At 41.7% G+C, this 22,353-nt stretch overlaps 1 protein-coding gene across 3 annotated transcripts in view; it reads left to right on the top strand.

Moving 5' to 3' along the window:
* Positions 1-21,285, top strand: part of PIK3AP1 (phosphoinositide-3-kinase adaptor protein 1) — a 99,068-nt gene extending 77,783 nt beyond the window's left edge. For all 3 annotated transcript variants that reach the window (XM_061634636.1, XM_061634635.1, XM_061634637.1), the window contains 8 exons: positions 361-543; positions 4,346-4,411; positions 8,460-8,665; positions 10,541-10,613; positions 14,139-14,285; positions 15,602-15,672; positions 17,193-17,308; positions 20,634-21,285. In XM_061634636.1, the coding sequence (XP_061490620.1) occupies positions 361-543; positions 4,346-4,411; positions 8,460-8,665; positions 10,541-10,613; positions 14,139-14,285; positions 15,602-15,672; positions 17,193-17,308; positions 20,634-20,703 (932 nt within the window). In that variant the 3' untranslated portion in view covers positions 20,704-21,285. The remainder of the gene's footprint in view (positions 1-360; positions 544-4,345; positions 4,412-8,459; positions 8,666-10,540; positions 10,614-14,138; positions 14,286-15,601; positions 15,673-17,192; positions 17,309-20,633) is intronic.
* Positions 21,286-22,353: the final 1,068 nt, after the last annotated feature.

Below are 22,353 nucleotides of genomic sequence, written 5' to 3'. Positions count from 1 at the left end.
CTTAGTTCCTTGCACAGCATTTTCAGCATTTATTCTAAACAAATTGAGGCCTAGCCATTTTGGAAGGCTCACTAAAGCCTGAACCAATGTACAGTTTTGCCCACAATATCTTCATTTTGACCAAATATGGTTCCCCCCCCCGATTTTAAAGCTGTAGTAACATGTTAAATTAAAATGTGTCCAGTATTAGATATTATCTCACTGATTTTACTCTCCACCCATGAAAACAAATATAATCAGGCTAACATACAATATTTAAAAGCTATCCCCCATGCCCAGTTGTATAAAAATGAAATACAAACAGTTACTCAGCTCTGCATGAGTTCCCCCACCCCCTCTAAATATGACTTTGCTTTCTAGGGGTTAATGTGGATGTATCAGAATTGAGAGAGGATATATACCACGATTGTGAAGATGAAGAACTTTACCACACTGTGGAGCAAGACAGCTTCCCTCAGGAAATGGTGAACAGGCCACCTGTTCCTGTTCCGAGACCTGATCCATCCACTAAACAACAGGAGAAAGAATCATACATTTATAAAGGTGACTGAGGAACCAGAATCATCTGACTATTCTTTTGCAAAAGCCTTTAGGAAGGTGATGGGGAACCTGTGTCCCTCCATATGTTGTTGGATGTCAACTCCCATCAGCCCCAGTCAGCATGGCCAATGGTTGTGGATGGTGGAAGTTGTAGAACAGCATCAAGAGGGCCACAGGTTCCCCACCTCTGCTGTAGGTTATACAGCCTAGGATAGGAAAACCCACAGCTTGTATATTTATAATTGAGTTCAAAGAATTCTGTCTTTAATTTTTAGTTTTTATCTAATGTCATGGTCCCAATGGCATATTTGCTAAAAACACCAAAGGACTGAAAATAAAAGGGGAAACAGAAGTGAGTTCCCACTCTTTGGGTCTGAGTGTCTGTACAACTACCGCATAACCACTTCTGGGAGTTTGCAGGGCCTCAACTGGGTTTACCTCCATGTGTAGGGCCCAAGCATGCGATGAATAAGTACACTTTGGGGCCTGACGGGATGGCCCAGGCTGCAAACCCATTTTTATGAGGAAAAAAATTAGGCTTGCTTGGTTGTGTAAAATTATTTCCCTTTATCTATCTGAGGTATCTAGAGCTTGTGGTGTGAATTTGCTGGAGCCAACCAGAAGCAGGATTAGAACAGGATAAGCACCATTTGAAGTGCTGACCGAGGCTCTCCTCTAGAGCAACAGATATAACAGAAGCTTCTCATTGTCTCTTTAAGCCATTTCGGGGCTCTCACTGGAGAAGCCATTTTATTTTTTAATTCAGAATATGTATATCCTGCTTTATAGTCCTGATAAGAGCAACTTACAAAGATTCTAAAAATAAAATTACCTTCCAATCAAATTTTAAAATGCCCCCTAGGTAGAAGTTAGAGTTGCCCATAGAAATGCAAGACTTTTCCATAGCAATGATTGGGCACCACCCTCAAAGAAGGGGCAAGCAGCAAGCAGCAAAAACGGGGACTTCCTCTTCTGTTTATTTTGGCTTATTTCATGTGAAACTTTTTTTAACGTTTCTAGAAGACCACCCTGCCTATTCAAATTGCACTGAATTTGCCCCTTGAATTTCCCTCCTAGACCCAACCCAGCGTTCAATTTCATTCTGAAGTGTGGTGTTCCATTGACCTTCATACAACTGTATTGTGCTTTTTAATGTGATAACTGAAAAAAAAATCTCATTAAATACAACCTAAGTTAGAAAGAGCAGGAGATATTGGCAGTGCACATACCATACATTTAAAGCACATCCCCCTGTCCTAAGAATCTTGAGAACAGTAGTTTATCCTCCCAGAGCTACAATTCCCAGCACCCTTAACAAACTACAGTTCCCAGGATTCTTAGGGGTGGGGGAAATGTACTTCCCATGTATGGCGTGTACATTTTGTTCCTACCTTTTTGTTTTGGGAGGGATGCCTGCTACCCTGTTACAACCGCTGTTAAAAACATTTGATTTCTTCATTACCTTTTACAGTGACATCTCACTCTGACAATGAGAAAGAAAAAAGTTGTATTGAAACCAAAACTTGATCTTCTGTATTAGTCTAATTATTACAAGTCTATGCTTAGAACACTGGGAGGGGGGCTGTACAGGAACTTCTAGGACTTGTAGTCTGAGAAGTCTGTGCCTCCCTCCCAATGCAACCTGCTCTCTCAAGGAACAGGTTCGTAGTCTGGGAGTTCTTTTCGATCCTTCCTTGTCTCTTGAGGCACAAGTGGCCTTGGTGGCAAGGAATGCGTTCTACCACCTTCGGTTGGTAGCCCAGCTATGCCCCTATCTGGACAGGGATGACCTCGCCTCAGTTGTTCATGCTCTGGTAACTTCTAGGCTGGATTACTGTAATGCGCTCTACGTAGGGCTGCCCTTGAAGACAGTTTGGAAGCTTCAGCTAGTGCAAAACGCAGCAGCCAGACTGTTGACGAGGACCAGCCGGTCAGCACATATAACACCTGTTCTGGCCCGTTTGCACTGGCTACCTATTTGTTTCCGAGCCAGATTCAAGGTGCTGGTTTTGACCTATAAAGCCTTACACGGCGTGGGACCGCAATATCTTGTGGAACGCCTCTCCTGCTATGAACCTACCCGGTCACTTCGCTCAGCATCTAAGGTCCTCCTCCAGGTACCAACCCATCAAGAAGCCCGGAGGACAGTTACTCGATCTAGGGCCTTTTCTGTAGTGGCCCCCGAACTGTGGAACAGCCTCCCCGAAGAAGTACGCCTGGCGCCTACGCTTCTATCTTTTCGGCGCCAGGTTAAGACCTGGCTATGCTCCCAGGCATTTTAAGCGTTTATGTTATAATTTAAATTTTTTATTTTTTATTTTTTTCTTTTGTTGCTGCTTGTGTTTATTGTTTGTTGTCTGATTTTATTGTTGATATTTTGTATTTTAACCTTTTTGTACACCGCCCAGAGAGCCACTCGCTATGGGCGGTCTATAAATGAAACAAATAAATAAAATAAATAAATAAGAACCACAAGTCCCAGAGTTCCTTAGTTCCTGCTAGTATTCCTATGCACAGGCAGGAGGAGGCAACAGCTATGACTACTAACAGGTAGCTAGAGGAAGGGACAGTATGATAACAATTGGAACAGAATTCCCAGGGACGGAGGGAGCCAGTACTGCTGACAGATTCACAAGATTCAGAATAGATAACTGAGGCTCTAGTCTCCAGAGCACACAGAAGAACTGACACTAGATCCCACAGATAGGAAACAGTGCTGGAAATGCTCTTGTACATACGTATAATTGTTACACATATTCCATTCTGTCATGTCTAGCTATTGTAAGTCAGGATATCAAAAACAGGAGCAAACTAAAGGAAGCTAAAGGATACCAATAAATGGATAGGGATCGGTGGAGTGGGGGGATGTTGTATCAGGTCCAGAGAATTATGGTTGGGCACTACTCAAATGTGTGATGACCACTCCATACAGTTGCTGTGTTTTGCACAATCATAGCAGCTTTCTTTATTCCAGCATAGTTGTGCAAATCACAGTAGCTACATGGGCATGCTTTTTTGGTTGGGATTATGAATTATAGCATAATGTTAGTGAAAATATTTATTTTGGTATTTTTCAAGTTTAAGAAAATGATATGCAAATATAGAATGGAAATGAACTGCAGTCCCCTCTATCACAATATATTTCTAATAAAGAATCTTGGGCTACCTTTAAGGCTAGTAATTTATTGTAGCATAAGCTTTTGTGGCCGATAAGAGCTTATGCCACAGAAGATCTGTTAGTATCTAAGATACCCCAAGAGTCCATTGTTTTGCTGTAATGGCTCTCTCTCTAGAATATTTTTTTAATGTGCCTTTGGTTCCCAAGAAGATGCCCACATGTGCTTTATCTTATGTAAACTAAGGAAAAGTTTGTGTAGATCTTATAGCTCACAGCTGTTTGAAATAAACATCTCATCTGAAGTTATTGAATTTAGATTTTCTGATTATAGAAGTTCTATATTTTTTGCATGGTGTCCTAGGTGGTATCCAGATCTAGCACCAAAGTTTCATTTTCCTTTAAACATATCAGTATTTAATATGTTATATCATTTAAATTTTCATAGACTTCAATAGTATTCTTGATTTAGTCAGTGTGGGCAATAAATGACAAGTAGAGCATCTGTCTTACTCTCTGGTCCATAGAGCAAAGGAAGCTGGCTTGCTGATCCCTACACTGATCCATGGCTAACTCAAGGGGTTTTTTTTGCTTGGAATGGGAGTTCTCCAGTGGGTTGCATGGACTGACAAATGTTCTGAATCTGCCTGGTTGTCTCATACCTTTAATTAATACCTTGTCTGTGTTTAGTTTTTGCAGGAAAAGATCAAGAGAGACCTGGGAATCTCTATGTGTCTGCAGGCAATATTAGGAAAGGTAAGTCAGAGTTCCAGCAACTCTTCCCATTGCCTGACAGGCTTGTTCTTGGGCATGGCTTCCACTAATGGTTAATATCATTTATTATATTAAGTATAGATAAACTGTGTGTACAGGTATGGTGAAATAAGAGAAGTGAGTGGGGTGGTAATTACAAAAACATTTGGATTACCCAAGCAACAGACTGCTTGAGGTTGTTCCCTTAAACTATACTTTCTAAAAGTACTATTTAAATGCTAGCTGCTTACTGTACATTTTCAGCAGTCCATGCAGCAACCTATAAGGTTGGCCCATGTTAGTATCCTCCTATGAGGAAGAGAGTGGAGGCTGTAAAATGGCTTACCAAAGGTCTTCCTGTGGTTTGTATCTGGGACTTCCAGCTCATTGTCTGAGCTACACCACCATACCAATCCTTGGTTAGAGCAGAGCTTGGAAGATTACTTTTAAAAAGTAATAAATTACAATTACTGTTACATGCCCCCAAGTAATAAATTACCATTACAATTACAATTGCTCTGAAAGTAACTAATTACTTTACCATTGCTCGAAAGTAATCACTATAATTACATTTAAGTTACTTGGGGGGGAAGTTGCCTACAAGGTGCTGGCCTTGGCTGCTGCACATCTAAGTACCCTAAAACAACATTAAAAATAAACAAATACACACAGGGTAGCAGAATAATTTTTTTATCCACAAGATTAACAGAATGGCATAACAGAATCTCACATCCACCACCCCCCACCCCAGCAATGGTGATACCCCAACACGTGTATATTTTTTTCACTCGAAATCAAATTTTACACTTGAAATGCGGCTTTTACAATACATTTCTGTTATGTCTCATCTTTGCTCAAAGAGCACGTCAGGGAAGGAATGTCTTTTTACAGACATTACATTTCCACCAGTACTGAACAGGTGTTCTGTTGCAACGTTTGAAGGCTTGCCTGTGTTGTGCTGCAAAGAACACCACAGTACCCTTTTCAACTAATACACATTTTTATCAATATGGCAATTCCCTATCATCAAAGGAAAATGGAAACTTTCGTACTTTACTAGTTGCCTTTGCATTTCTTTTTTGTCAACAGTATAACTTAGAGGTAACCTGTACATACTTACCTGGGAGTAAGTCCCATTGAACTCATTGGGAAGACATGTATGCATGACTGAACTTTCAGAAGTAGAACTTAAGAGACATAACGTAGGTACACAGAAAATGCACATATCAAAAGTAATCCACCAGAATAAGTGTTATCCCTTCTCCTGTAATTAAAAATGTAGTCTTACACAGTATATAGTGAAACTATGGAATTTGCTACAAGAAGCAGTGATGGGCACCAACTTGGATGGCTCAAAAAGAGGATTAGACAATTTTATTTATTTATTTATTATTTTATTTATATCCTGCCCTTCCTCTGGGCAGGAGCCCAGGGTGGCAAACAAAAGTACTAAAAACTTTAAACATCATAAAAACAAAATTTAAAACACATTAAAACAAAAATATCTTTAAAAACGTTTCTTAAAAAAGCTTTCAAAACATCTTCTAAGATTAAAAACAGTTTAAAAAAGAAAGTTTAAGAACATATTGAAAAGCAATTCCAACACAGACACAGACTGGGATAGGTCTCAACTTAAAAGGCTTGTTGAAAGAGGAAGGTCTTCAATAGGCGCCAAAAAGATAACAGAGATGGCACCTGTCCAATATTTAAAGGTAGGACGTTCGACAGGGTAGGTGCTGCTAAAGGTCCATTTCCTATATTGTACAGAACGAACCTCCTGATAAGATGGTGTCTGCAGGAAGCCCTCACCTGCAGAGCGCTGTGATCGACTGGGTATATAAGACGGTCTTTCAGGTATCCTGGTCCCAAGTGTATAGGGCTTTGTACACCAAAACTAGAACCTTGAACTTGGCCCGGTAGCAAATGGGCAGCCAGTGCAGTTCTTTCAGCAGCGAGGTGACACGTTGACAATACCCTGCCCTAGTGAGCAGTCTCGCCGCTGCATTTTGCACCAGCTGCAACTTCCGGACCAACCTCAAGGGCAGCCCCACATAGAGTGCATTACAGTAATCCAGCCTGGAGGTTACCAGTGCGTGGACAACAGTGATCAGGCTATCCTAGCATTTCAGGGGCTATACTTTATTAATGCTGTACCAACTGCAACTACCAACTTCTGCTTATGTACATATATTGTCTCAGCCTAAGTTACCTCTCAGGGTTGTTGCAAAGATAAACAGGGAGAGGGAATGGCAATAGTCATGGCATTCACAATTCAAAAGTAAATCTGGGGAGGGGGGCACACACAAGTAATAAGATGTCTGACAGACAAAACGTTAACAGGTGAAGCTTTCCCCATAATTGTATTTCCATACTAGAAAAGGCTTACTCCATTTAATTTCTACCTGTCCCACACTCCACAGCTGTTAAATGCACAAGAACCTGATCTCCTGCAGTGCCAACCCTAAACCATGGAAAGAACTAAAAAAAACCCTCAACCACAGAATTTGGGCTTTTTAAAAAAAAAAAAACATCTGTAACAGTATGAAATATGACATTCTCAGGCAAAAAGAAGTTATGAGACAGCAGACATAAAACACACACACAAAGCCTTGGCAAACAGTGACAAAATTTCTCTGAGCATGAGCATTTTCACATTTTAAATTTTTACTCATCATTGTTTTTGCTTCTTTACTGCCTTGGGCCAGTCCCTAACTCTCAGCCTAACCTACCTCACATGGCTGTTGTGAAGATACAGAAGGCAGAATTAAAATGGCTGCAAAAGGAAACTAAGTCTGCAATCCACTACATGTCTACTCAGAAGTAAGCTCCAATACTCCAATACACACTTGCCTGGGAGTAAGTCCCATTAAACTCAATGGAGCTTACTTCTGAGTAGACATGTATTGGATTGCAGGTTAGTTCTTGTATTATAGGCATCAAATTTTACTTGCCTTAACCAGATTGATGCATCTTTGTACTATAAAGTATCATATTTTATTCCTTCCCCCCCCCCGCAAATTAGTACAGCTTCAAAGCTTCAACCAGTCCTTATCTTGCCTAATTAGTGCAATCCTATAGCCAATTTGATTTACCTGGGAGTAAGCTCCGTTACATTAAACATAAAGAGACTTACTTCTGACTAGACTTGTATTGTACTGTAGGTTAACTATACAATGATTTTTAACAAGTGCCTGTTTGGAACTCTGCATTTGCCATTGGGGGGGGGTTAATTTGCACAAAAGAACATCCTGGGAATACCTTCCTCAGAAGATGAAGATGCATCCTGGTTGTTAGGAAGAAAGGAAGGGCAGGAAAGAAAACTGAAAGCTGCAGCTCTTTAGGACCCTGGCTGCTTGTGGCTGCACCATCTGCCTGCCCCTTGCTCCCAGAAGCCGCAGGCTGCGAGAAGGCTTTTGGCTCTTGTCTCTCCACTGGTAAGAGAGGGGAGATGGGGAGGGAGGCAGAGGCCACCACTCAGAGCTTTGGGCCCCCCCACGTCATTGTCTCTCACCTCCACAGTTCTTCATGTCCATTCCGCCGTTGCCTCCTTGCCCTCCAGTTCTTTTCTCCCGCTGTTCTTCACCACCACTGTCCATCTTTTAACAAGTTTTCCCCACTCCATCCCCGTCTCGCTCGCCACCTCCTCCCTCGTTGTCTCCAAAGCATCCATAGAGTATGAGGGAAGAGTGACGCTGCACAGAAGCACGTGATTTTTATTCACGAATCAGAGGAGCAGAAAGTTTCCCCTGCTCCCCTCCCTAGTAATGCCCAAAAGTAATGCTGGAAACATTACAATTACAGCTCAAAAGTAAATAAATTATTCCTCGTTCTATTACAACTAACATGTAAAGAAATTACCCACTCGTTCCTCAAAAAAGTAATAAATTACAAGTAATTCATTTTTCCTAACGAATTTCTTCCAAGCTATGGGTTAGAGAACAGACAACTTTGGTTAATAAACCCTGTGACTGAACCATATTATATGTGTAGAAGTGTTAAATAAAAATTATCCCCCCCTCCCGCTGAAGTATTTTCTTTGTTTCCTTTCTAGAGCCGGCAGACAGAGGTTCAAAGGTTCAGCCTCAAACCAGTATATATGACCCATTTGCTGGGATGAAAACCCCCGGCCAAAGGCAACTGATCACTTTACAGGAACAAGTAAAACTGGGGATGCTCACTGTAGATGAAGCTGTCCTATGTTTCAAGGAGTGGCAGCTTAATCAAAAAAGGCGATCAGAATCATTTCGCTTTCAGCAGGTGTGTGATTCAAAATATGCTTTTTTTGGGAAAAGTAAAGTTACTAAATCTACTCTACTACATGCCACACAATTCTTCATTTATCATTTTTGTTTTCATTGCTGGGAAAGGTAACAAGTTGTTCTCTTTTTAGAATTCAGAATTTAGATTCAAAATTTAATGCAAGTGGACAGTGGTTTCAGCATGAATGGGCTGCAAAGCTAAGATACCTCAATATTTCCAAATGTGTCTTAAAAAAGAAGATGATGATGACAACACTCTGTAGGGGAACCTTCTTCACCTCAAAAACAATCTGGGTTTTGCAAGCATTCCTCATAGGAACCTAGAAAACCTTGAGGGTTTGCTAAGAATGCTTGTAAAATTCAGCTGGTAGATTTCCCTCCCCTCTTAAATGGATGACAGATCTTCATAACTTCTCCTCTGCTGCTCCAGTGGCAAATGTGGGGTGCAGAGTGTGTGCCCCAGTTCAAGTTGGGGCAAGCTCAAAGGGGACATTGGTCTTACTTACCTGTGCTCCCTTATCTGAGAGGAGGAAGTTTGCATTTCAAACCCTTGAAAAGATTATTATCCATAACCATTTCTAACATCCCCTTTGTATAACCAAGTCCACAGCACATAGCTAAATTATAGTCCTGTATTTGGAGCCACTCTGATGGATTGTCTCCTTTAAACAAACAAACAAAAGGAAATTGCTACAGGCTAACAGAGGAGCACAAATACTATGTCCATGTTGCAATTGTTTTGAATAACCAGAAATGGTGGGAAAGAGTGAATACTGAGAGTACACAACATAAGCTAAGTTAATCATACCGAATTGCTGACAAACTATTGATTACATGATATAAATTGGGCAGACTTCAGCAGCTACACAAGTATTTTTAGGATTCCCTCCTGAAATTGGAAAACATGTTCAATATCTGTGGAGTCATAGGACTCATGAAAAAGTACAAGGACAGGGGAATAGATCTATAACGAGGTGGACAGGGGCCAGATCTACAACGGGTGGGCCATGGAGAGCCAGATCTTCATCTTCTGGTGGGCCAAAGTTGCGAGGTGGGCAGAGGTGGGCATGTCAATCACCTGATGTCATAGTGACAACAGGTGATGTTTCTCTTTGAAATTAATATTTTCTGGACTTCAAAGACAACCTCAGGGCTTTCAAATGCAGAGGGGATTGAAGGCACACTCTGATCTGCCCAGGATGGGAGCATTCTCTCTCTCTCTCTCTCTCTCTCACACACACACACACACACACACACACACTCACTCACTCACTCACTCACTCACACACACACACACACACACACACACAGATGATGGGCGATTTGGAGCAAACCTTCAAATGCCCCCCTGTGGTCTGAAGGAGAAGGGTGGAAGGGATTGAAGGGGCACTCTGATTTGCCCATCAGGCGCCCATCTGTGATGTCATCTGGTGGGCAGGTAGGCACAGTTTGGGGAAAATGGCCTCAAGGGCCAAACTTGACCCCTGGGGGGCCATAATTGGCCTACAGCAGCCTTTCCCAACCAGTGTGCCTCCAGATGTTGTTGGACCACAATTCCCATCTTTCCTGACCATTGGCAATGCTGGCTGAGGCTGATGGGAGTTGTGGTCCAACAACATCTGGAGGCACACTGGTTGGGAAAGGCTGGCCTAGAGACTAGAGATTCCCCACCCCGATCTATAAGATCAAAAGAACATGGACTGGAGCTTAAGGGGAGTTGCTGATAATTTGTTAAATCCTGCTTTGTGACTATTCTAAAGGGAAAAAAAGTTGTCTAGTTTGGATTCAGTTAGATCTTGCCAGTTTTATAAACCATTATGGATAGTTATACATGTTTGTTCAGATCCTTGAAAATATCACTCTGAATTTCTAGGAAAACCTGAAAAGATTACGTGACAGCATCACTCGACGGCAAATTGAGAAGCAGAAGGCTGGCAAACATGCAGGTAAAATGCTTGGCTAATTGGTGATTATGCTCAAGACTACAGCAGTTGAAAGCCTCTCACTCCTTCTGGTGTGTAGCCAAGTGTAATGGAGTTATGGTACTCACTATTCTAATAACCTGGTCCTAATTGGTACATAACCTCTGTACCAATCAATCAATAACCTACACAATCAATATGATTGTAAAGTCAAATACTTTTTAGGCAAAAGCAAAATAGGCCACAGTAATCTGAAGATGGGAACAGTGATGAAACAATTGATGGAGATTTCTTTTTCTCCTCTATGGGATCTTTGCTGGGGGTCCTTTAAGTAATTCATGACACAAACTTAAAGCAAAAAGGTAGGCCTTTATTCTTTGCAAGCATATGCAGGGTCAGCCTCCCAGAAAGTCTGAAGAGGACTGCAATGAGGCACAGTCTGCACAGATCTTTTATACAGTATTGAATACACGTGACATTAGTTTACCAATCAAATAAGTTCCTTCCCACATAACATAACAGTTCTTCCCTCTTGCAATATTTCCAACCAATCAGATAATTTTATTAAAATGAATACATGTATATTCATAATTTTGCAGATACCTCCCATCCCATTGTCTTGTTGTCTTCTTAGATTGATATCTCTAATCTATTCCACTGTCGATTTGACCTAGGTTAGCACTATTCTCCTGTCTTGTTACTAATGATTTTCGGCCATTTTGAAGCCAGTTTGTACCATACATTCCATTCCATCATGGCTCCTGATCAGCCAAGCTGGCCAGGAACATCCCAGGACATTACAACATGTTCTTTAAGTAATATCATGATGTAAGGCCAAGTTTGGACTTCCTTAGAGTAACTGGAAGTTCATGAACACCACACTGGTATAAGGCTTTCTTATTTTCTTGTATTTTCTGTTATAAAATACATAGCGTAAAAGAGAGGATTACCTGCAAAACACTGGCCTGCAGAGGCCTAACAAGAATAACAGTACCCACTTGCAAAGCTGCATTCCACTTATCAAAAGTAAAAAACAACAACACACCGAGCCATCTCAAGAATGCGTGCCAAAGCCCAAAGTTGCCCATTGCTTTAAACAGTAACCTAATTAATATCTGCCAGTCATGCACTGGCCGAGTTTCTTGGCACGAGCACAGGAGTTCACAGCAAGGTGAATCTGACCATTGCCTGCTTTTTCTGCGCCTACACACACACAGGCCTGCTTTTAATGCCAGGATTTCTGGGATCCCATGAAATGATCTTAGGGTCTACTCTATACACAGGCCTGTAGGCCATTTTGCTTAATTGTTTACGATCTTTATTATAGGAACCTATACCTTCTAATATAATAACCTAAGTTTGTATGTGTGAGTATATAAAAATCCATTTTTCCTTCATCACTTTCAAGGGCCTAAACTGCTTGGGGCCAGGATGCTTGAGGGATCCTCCATCACCATCACTGGTGGACAGGAGTTTTCTCAATAACTGTTTTTAGTTAGGCTAACAACCCCCATCAATTCTAAATTGATATATACACCTCTGTGAAATTCCTGGAATGCAAACAAAATCATGGATAAGAAGAGTATGATGAAGACTCAAGCCAAAACACAACCTTGCTTATACAGTTACTCTCACTCAACATACAAACTCAAGACACATGGAGGGCAGAAATATATTGGTTTGTCTGTACACAAACCTATCAAGACGGCCCAAATAGCAATTGGAAGTAGCTTTCATCTTATGGTCAAGATTATGTTTTGCTTCACTGGTGTAGTAGCTCATCAGTACGAAATGTATAGCAATACACAGGTGGAAAGAGTATGGCTTGGAATGGGCAATGGGGCAGCAGTGGCTATTGTAACTAAAGTGCTGTATCCACAAAAGCTCTAGATGCCAATTTTTCCAGTTGTACTACTGAAGGATACTTCCACAGAATTTGTACTTTGTATGGGGGCAGAATCAGAAATCTTTGCCCACTTACAATTTTATTTATTTATTTATTTATTATTTGATTTATATGCCACCCTTCCTCCCGGCAGGAGCCCAGGGTGGCAAACAAAAGTGCTAAAAACACTTTAAAACATCATAAAAACAGACCATAAAATACATCAAAACAAAACAGCGTTAAAAACATTTTTAAAAAGTTAAAAAAAAACTTTTTAAAAAGGGTTAAAACATTATTACAAAAAACATATTAACAAGTAATTCTAACACAGATACAGACTGGGATAGGTCTCAACTTAAAAGGCTTGTTGAAAGAGGAAAATCTTCAAAAGATAGCAGAGATGGCATCTGCCTAATATTCAAGGGGAGGGAATTCCACAGGGTAGGTGCTGCCACACTAAAGATCTGTTTCCTATATTGTGCAGAATAAACCTGCTGATAAGATGGTATCTGCAGGAGGCCCTCACCTGCAGAGCACAGTGATTGACTGGGTATATAAAGGGTAAGACTTTCAGGTATCCTGGTCCAGAGCAGTATAGGGCTTTGTACACCAAAACTAGAACCTTGAACGTAGCCTGGTAGCAAATGGGCAACCAGTGCAATTCTTTCAGCAGTGGGGTGACATGTTGGCAATACCCTGCCCTAGTGAGCAATCTCGCCACCGCATTTTGCACCAGCTGCAACTTCCAGACCAACCTCAAGGGCAGCCCCACATAGAGTGCATTACAGTAATCCAACCTGGAGGTTACCAGCGCATGGCAACAGTGGTCAGGCTATCCTGGTCCAGAAATGGCCGCAGCTGTTTTACCAGCCGAAGCTGGTAAAAGGCACTCCTAGCCACGGAGGTCACCTGGGCCTCTAGTGACAAAGATGGATCGAGGAGCACCCCCAGACTACAGACCTGCTCTTTCAGAGGGAGTATGACCCCATCCAAAACAGGCAACTGACCAATTATCCAAACTCGGGAACCACCAACCCACAATGTCTCCGTCTTGCTAGGATTCAGACTGAGTGTATTGGCCCTCATCCAGCCCACCACCGAGTCCAGGCAACGGTCCAAGGCTTGCACAACCTCTCCTGATTGAGATGTTACAGAGAAATAGAACTGGGTATCGTCAGCATACTGCTGACACCTCGCCCCAAATCTCCTGATGACTGCTCCCAAGGGCTTCATATAGTTGTTAAACAGCATGGGGGACAAGATGGTACCCTGCAGCACCCCATAGCACAACTGCCAGGGGCCCAAAAGACAGTCACCCAATGCTATTCTCTGAGAGCGACCCTGGAGATAGGATCGGAACCACTGTAAAACAGTGCCTCCAATACCCATCTCACCAAGTTGGTCCAGAAGAATACCATGTTCAATGGTATCAAAAGCTGCTGAGAGATCAAGTAAGAATAACAGGGTCGCACTCTCCCTGTCCTTCTCCCGATAAAGGTCATCCATCAGGGCAACCTTAATTTTAGCTGCAGATACCAAGGTATGTATTAGATGAGAAGTGAGGTGTACCTTCCAATTTAAAAAAAGTTTTGTCTTGCATATGGTTACAAATCAAATGCCATTCCCAGTAAATGACTACTAACTAATTAATTTTTTCTTCCTAGATTTGGAAATCTCTGTGCCTGTTGGGCATTCCCAGAATGCCCCCCCAAAACCAGAATGTAGCATATATGAAAGTAGTCCCCGGAAAAATCTCTTCCCACCAATCAAGCGAGGAGACTGGAAAACTGAAAGCACATCAAGCACTGGAAGTAAGCAAGTAGCCAGAAATCCATCTAGGAAGGGATGAGGATGCTTTGGATTTCCAATAGTTAGGGATAGTTGGCATTTAGCAAATGTTGTCTTCCCAACCCATGCTCTGTATTCCTTGCTGAAATCTATTGCCCAGTCTGTGTGTATTCTGCAGTGTTCTATAAATGCAGCAATTGTTATTAGGCAGAGAATACAGCATCATGAGAATCTTCACTCCCATTTTTTTAATAATAAAAACACATTTTTAGCTGTTAAGATTGTGAAGATGAGCCCCAAAGTACATGGCAATCCTTGGTGATGTTTCAGAAAGCAGGGAAGAATCTGAATTGGGTTCAAGTGGTCAGGAGGCAGGCCTCCATTTCCCTCCAAAGGGTATTGCATCCCCTCCCCTCTCATTACTAGCAGACACAGAATAAATTAGGGGAATTATTTAATGTATACAGATATGTTTTGCATAAATGTAGACATTCAGCAGCTTTTCTTGGGGCTAAAGCTGGATTACCCTGACACAGAATTTTACATGTTTAGAGCTGGTGCAGCAAAAAAACTCCAAGTAAAGGGGGGGGGGAGCAGGAAGCATATGGATAGGAGTATGGTACAGAGAAGGAACTTGGAAACAGTATAACAAAAGATTGAACTTCTGTATTTGAAATTCCCTGATGAAGGATCTGAGAGAGTCAGAGGGTCCAAAACGCATTGGATGTTAAACTTTTTATCCTTCCCCTTTGCTTCCTGCTCTCCCCCACCCCATGTTTAGAGCAGAGTATTCACACAGCCCTGCCTGTACGGCCCACAATGCATCAGGAGCCTACATCATCATCCCTCCTACATAAACTCTACCACTTTTTTTCCCATCACAGTTACAACCAATAGCAAGATTTTAATTTTCTGGCACAGAATTCCATACCTCCTTGTTTCTCTCCTGAGGGGAAACACTGTCATACTCACTCCTGAGGAAAATGGCAGAAAAAAAGCCCTCCCTCTTTGATCGGTGTACATGTAGGGTACACATTTATAAAGCACCTAAAATTTTCTATATAAGTACATATACATATATATATTAAAAGGTTAAGACATATATTAAAAGATAAGGCTCACAATCTAACAGACACGTGATACAAAATGAAAAAGGAATTGGAAAGGAAGGTCTTTATATGGACGTCTTCCCCTAAATCAATAATTATAGGAATAAGAGGAATGGTGGGCTGGAGGATGAGAGTGGGAGGTATATTTTCAGAAGGAAAACTGAATGGGTGGTCCTTGTTTATAAAATACTTGAGCATCCCTAGCTGGGCTTGTTTTCTCATCTAATTAGGTAGTTCAAGTAACCGATCCAGTACACGAAGTATACTGAGTGTCAGCAGTGGGATGGATGGCGACAATGAGGTAACTTTTCTCACTGAAACATTTCTCTCTAACAAGCCTGAGCAACTGCTCTGACTTCATCCCTCACTGGACCCCATCTGCACTATGCATTTAAAGCAGTATTATACACTTTAAACAGACATGGCTTCCCCTAAAGTGTCCTGGGAAATGTAGTTTGTGAAAGGTGCTGAGAGTTGTTAGGAGACCTATATTCCCTTCACAGAGCTACACTTCTCAGAATGTTTTAACAAATGGTGCCTCTTCCCAGGGAACTCTTAAGAAACTACAATTCCCAGAATTCTTTGTGGTAAGCTGTAACTGCTTAAAGTGGTATGATACTGTTTTAAATGTATAGTGCAGATGAGGCCTAAGACAACAAAGATGTATGGTTCTGTATAGGTGTTATAGCTTCTGAACTGGGGGCGGGGCTGAGAATATAAGACAAGCAGACAATATAGAGCAGGGATGAGGAGTTGGACTAGAACTCCCATCGTCCTTGACGATTGGCCAATCTGGCTGGGACTGATAGGAACTGGAGTTCAGCAACATCTGGAGGGCCACAGGTTCCCCTTGATCAAGTAGTAATGGGAAGAGTACCAAGAAGCAGCAGTACCAAGCAGAATGGTTGATGCTGTGGCGACTGTAAAAGTCGTTTCTGTGGATTTTGAGAGAAAATTAGAAAGAAGACCTTTCTGACAGAACACTCTGGCCTTTGCCATTGGCCAGGGGACCAAGGGTCACTGGGAGGTTGCAATCCCTTGCCCCTCAGGAAGAATAGCATGGGAAATGGGAAATGAAGGCTCTGGTGCCAGCAGATAAATATGGGAAAGATGAGGGCATGGATCCGTTTCTTCCTTGGAGCTACTGTTCTAGGAGGATTCTTGTCTGGGGCCACAATACTCCCTACGCTGCCTCAAAGATAATTCTATTTCTGGGGCTTCAAAGCTGAAGAGAACTCCACTATGGCCTTTGCCATCAACCAGATGACTGAGGGCTGCTGGTTTGGGGGAGTGGCACTTTTGTTTCTTTTGTTTTATATGATTGCAATCTATTATTGCTTTGGGGGCCGTTTGATCAAAAGGCATGGTATAAATATTCAAATTCAATCAAACAGATGAGGTTGGATGAAGCAGTAGTTCCAAACTACCTAATAATAGTGCTGTAGTTGGGGAAGGGCTCTAGCTCAGTGGTAGAACATCTGCCTTACATGCAAAAGGTCCCAGGTTCAATCCCCAGCATCATCTCCAGGTAGGGCTGGGAAAGACATCTGCCTGAAACCACTGCCAGTCAGCATCAACTGTACTCAGCTACTTGGACCAATGGTTTGACTAGGTATAAGGCAGCTTTCTATGATCCTATATAACACACGGATTCATTCAAACACAGAAGACCTGAAGGCAGACTTAGTACAATGCTAACAAGGCAATACAAAGGGTTTTTTAAAAGTCTTTTGTAGGTTTAGAAAAAGTGGTTATGTGGTTTCTAAGAAAATGTAGACTGAATGCTGTGACGCTTATTTCCACATCTACATCTTTATGTAGGATAATGAGATGCCAGAAGTGAAGAGAAATTTCAACTTTGGGACCAAGCAAGCAGACAGGCAACACTTCATGCCACTTGGAAGGCCACCAAGAATACCTCCACGAGTTGCTAGCAGGTGGTAATTATTACTATTATTTAGATTTATTAGTCACGTGTTACCTGAAGGTCTCCAAGCAACTAACAGTGTTGTTAAAAACCAAAATAAATATATCGTACCATAAAACAAAATAATAAAATGACAACTGGGAGAAGGACAGGGGGAGTGCGACCCTGTTATTCTTACTTGATCTCTCAGCGTCTTTTGATACCATTGACCATGGTATCCCTCTAGGCCAACTTGGTGAGATGGGTATTGGAAGTACTGTTTTAAAGTGGTTCCGATCCTATCTCCAGGGTCGCTCTCAGAGAATAGCATTGGGTGACTGTCTTTCGGCCCCCTGGCAGTTGTGCTGTTGGGTGCCGCAGGGTACCATCTTGTCCCCCATGCTGTTTAACATCTGTATGAAGCCCTTGGGAACAGTCATCAGGAGATTTGGGGTGAGGTGTCAGCAGTACGCTGATGATACCCAACTCTATCTGTAACATCTGAATCAGGAGAGGTCGTGCAAGCCCTTGACCGCTGCCTGGACTCATTGGTGGACTGGATGAGGGCCAGTACACTCAGTCTGAATCCTAGCAAGACAGAGGCACTGTGGGTTGGTGGTTCCCAAATTTGGATAATTGGTCAGTTGCCTGCTTGGGATGGGGTCGTACTCCCCATGAAAGAGCAGGTCCATAGTCTGGGGGTGCTCCTGGATCCATCTTTGTTGCTAGAGGCCCAGGTGACCTCCGTGGCTAGGAGTGCCTGTTACCAGCTTCGGCTGATAAGACAGCTGCAGCCATTTCTGGACCGGGATAGTCTGACCACTGTTGCCATGCACTGGTAACATCCAGGCTGGATTACTGTAATGCACTCTATGTGGGGCTGCCCTTGAGGTTGATCCAGAAACTGCAGCTGGTGCAGAATGCAGCGGCAAAACTGCTCACTGGGGCAGGGTATCGCCAACATGTCACCTCACTGCTGAAAGAACTGCACTGGCTGCCCATTTGCTACCGGGCCAAGTTCAAGGTTCTAGTTTTGGTGTACAAAGTCCTATACTAAATAAATATACAGCTCGGGACCAGGATACCTGAAAGACTGTCTTATCCCTTATATACCCAGCCGATCACTGCGCTCTGCAGGTGAGGGCCTCCTGCAGATTCCATCTTATCAGGAGGTCCGTTCCACCTGAGATAGGAAATGGACCTTTAGTGTGGCAGCAACTACCCTGTGGAATTTCCTGCCCTTAAATATTAGATAGGTACCATCTCTGTTATCTTTTTGGTGCCTGTTGAAGACCTTCCTCTTTCAACAAGCCTTTTAAGTTGAGAATTTGTCCCAGTCTGCATCTGTGTTGGAATGGCTTTTTAATATGTTTTTAAACTTTTGAAAGCTTTTTAAAAAAATGTTTTTAAAGATGTTTTGTTTTAATGTATTTTAAAGTCTGTTTTTATTATATTTTAAGTGTTTATAGTGCTTTTGTTTGCCACCCTGGGCTCCTGCTGGGAGGAAGGACCGGATATAAATCAAATAATAAGTAAATAAATAAACTGTCCTCGTACAGCTACAGAAAGCTTTGGCAGCACGCTAATACAAACAGCACCATCTTAGTCTATCAAATGCCTGGGGGAAAAATAAGTCTTTACCTGGCACTGAAAATATGTCAGTAAAGGTGCCAGGTGGAGCTCACTGGGGAGTGTATTCTGCATATGGGGAGCTGCAATGGAAAAGTTCCTCTCCCTTGTCACCACCCTCCGATCCTCCGTCAGAGGGGAACCTGGTTGCTGTTGTTATTATATCATTGTAGTCATCATTTCTAGTGCCATCTGTATAGACGATGCTTTACAAATAACAGGTCTCTGCCCTGAGTGGCTTACAATCTAAAACAGGCACAAGGAAATAAAAGAGGGGGAATGGTGGCAGATGTAAACAGGAGAATGTGCAATTATTTCAGTTATACCTGCTTAAGCTTAATATAGGCTGATACAGTATTAGAATTAGGAGGTTGTGCCAAAGTCTTCTCACAAAAGATAGATTTGGAAGACAGATATGAAGGATGGAAGAGAGATGATCACACAAAGGTGTTATAGGAGGTGGTTCCAGGCATAAGGGACTTATATCTCAGGTCAATCACTATCATCTGCAGGAGCGGCTCTGGTCATTTCCTGAGTTGGTGAGGCTCACTTAACATTGACATGAAATCAAGTCTTCAGCGTCACCTGCCCAACTCTCTGGAATGCTCTGCCAACACAGATTCAGCAGGGGCCTTCTGTTTTAACTTTTAAGTGCCTGCTGAATACCATTCAGTTTCACAGACTTATGCAGGCAATTAAGAAGATGCGTTTTCCCAACAGTTGACCTTTGTTTTTTTATTGTTTTTTTAATGTTTTTATTCCACGGTGGTTGTTTTTTTACCGTGTTGTAAACTGCTTTGATGTTTTAAACAAAATAGCGGTCTACAGATATTTTTATAAATAAATAAATGAAAAAATGGAAAAGGGCAGAATTGTTTCAGGGATCAGGAGATCATCACGTGTCAGAGGGTGGTATAGCCAGATAAGCAAAGATCACAGGAAGAAATGCATCAATGTAACAATGGAGAAATAAAGGGGACAAGGCCATGGAGGGTTTTGACGCTAAGGACAAGGAGATTCTGCTAGATCCAGGAACACACATGAAGCCCCAAAATACCCATAACATACCCTCTAGCTTTTCCTTTGGCCAATTTACCCTATCAAAACTTCAGGGAAATAAACAGCTGTTTGACTTCTGTGAAATGGTAATGGAAGCCAATTGTTTTACCTCTTCAGTATCTTTAATAAAAAATATGTAACATGCTGACATTAACGCATATATAAAAAGAACTGGTAAATAATTGCTGTTAGGTAATAATCAGGTGCTATTTCTGTACTTCTAACCCTTTCATTGCTATTCTGACTACAAAATAAGGTATATGTTTTATAATTAAACCATATTTTTTGTAAAGCTTTTGGCTTAATTCTAGTTTTCATCTGAATTTGAAATGAAAAGAAGTTACACATATATATAAATGCATTTGCTCATATTTCTCCCATATTTACCTCTGCGATTCTTCCCCTCTTTGTTGTATTTCCCATTGTCAACACTGTAAGCACCTCAGGGCAGGGGCCTGTCTCTTTTGTCTGTCTTGCTCTCTAAAGTCCCATGTAGATTGAGAACAATATATGAAAGATTAACAGTAATAGCTTTTCTGCATCAATTTTGAGTTGATGCATAACAAAAACTACAAAGACTTTATATTGATTTTTTTGATTTTTGAAATTCAATACATATTGTATTATAAGCTTTTCTTATTCTCTGCTTTTCAAATGTTTTGTTGCAGGCCTTTGAGCACTGACAAATTCCATCCTCCTCCACCTGTACCCCCAAGAGGTCGTGAAATGCCACGCTAAATCTTTGGGATAATGAATACTTAAATGTGGAAATGCATGGTTTTTATTCTTGACTTTTTGGTGGTAATAATATAAGTATCCAGCATAAGTTTTTTCCTCACTCATCCCCTTCAAATGAATAACTTTGACAAAGGTTTCTTTGAATACCAAATCAAGGGGCAAAGAACAAGAAGTTGGCTGTCCTCTGATAGTAGTGGCTTTCCAGAACAACCTGATTACAGCAGAGGAAAGTACACACTGAGCTTCTTTGGGAGCGTCTGGTTCTTCTACCTGAAGTACATTAGACCAAAGGCAACAATCCCTCAACTTGAAAACGGAATAACTACAAGTGGACCCTTTTCACTATTTATATGCAAATGAGGTAGTCAACTGTGCTATATGAAGCCAAATGTGCATTGTACTTCAGGTAGGCAGACAGGAGATTCCATGGTGCAGTGGGGAGCTTGACCATAGTGCACTAAACACTGGAGTAACTTCTTCTAAATCTGTCCAAACGTTATTAATGTTATGATGGTTCTGTATGTCAGACTACTAAATTGATGCCTAAAGCTGCATTTCAGATAATACAACAATTCAGAAACATTTAGCAGTGTTTTGCACTTTAAGTCCTGTGTCACAAACACAGGATCTCTGTGGAATCTTATCCATGCCTTGGCTATCTATTATTTCTGTGGTAATCTGTCCAATACCACCCAGTAAACTGCAGATGTAGATGTAAAGGAATCCAGGTTCTGCATAATTTATGAATATCACTTAAAGTTCACCAGAGTCTGAATTCTTTGTTAGAGCGAGCATATGAAGACAAGGGGAAGTAGGTGAGAGTCAGTCGGTTGTAAGGCCTGTATTCTACACTGTAGGTAGAAACCCCTGGGGAGGCACAAAGACAGCGGGAGGAAAAGAATCAAGTTAGCATGAGAAAAGAGTAGCATTTTGCAGCAGGCATATCATTCTTTGCCAGCCCTGTGACCATCTCAGGTGATACCATCTTCTAGGGTATGTTCCTACAGGAAACTGCTGAGATCAGTTAAAAAAAAGTGTGTGTGGAATTTCTTTGAGAGCAAATATCCTGGAAGGAAAATACATATGTAAGTGGAAGAGGATATGAAGTATAGCTGTTAGAGTGGTGGGTGCTGAATGGGCCCTAGCAAAAGAACCCCATTGCATTTATAGGAAGAAGTTTATGCCCCATCATCCCAGACTAGGAAGAGCTTGTCCTTTGTTTCAAGTCTGATTTTAGCAGAGGGGCAGAGATGGATGTCCTTCTCTTCTAATGTTAGTGTTGTATTATTGTCCCAATTCCTCACATCCAGAAAAGGTCCTTGCATTTAGTAGTGTGTCACTCACATGATTGTGTGTGTGATTACTCTGTGCTCACCCAAACACATGGTTGATGGTGAATGGATGTGAGCATAAAGTGACTTTTGGACAGAGGGCAGACATGAAAAAGTTTGAGGAATTACTGTTTTAAGGTTGGGGGACCATGCCTGGAATCCTAAGAGAGGAGCTGGTTTCAAACCAGTGTGCAAAAGCAGTGCCCTTTACAGGCTAAGACATTTTTGTAGATAATACCTGCATGCTTTTAAATGTATTGTTAAGCACATACACCCCACTTCTGAGCAGTGAGAAGTTTCAGGATTGCAGTGTTTACCT

This window comes from Rhineura floridana, chromosome 7 (assembly GCF_030035675.1).
Source record: "Rhineura floridana isolate rRhiFlo1 chromosome 7, rRhiFlo1.hap2, whole genome shotgun sequence".
NCBI lineage: Eukaryota > Metazoa > Chordata > Lepidosauria > Squamata > Rhineuridae > Rhineura > Rhineura floridana.
Note: the sequence above shows the minus strand (reverse complement) of the source record. Positions and strands in the feature narration are given on the sequence as shown.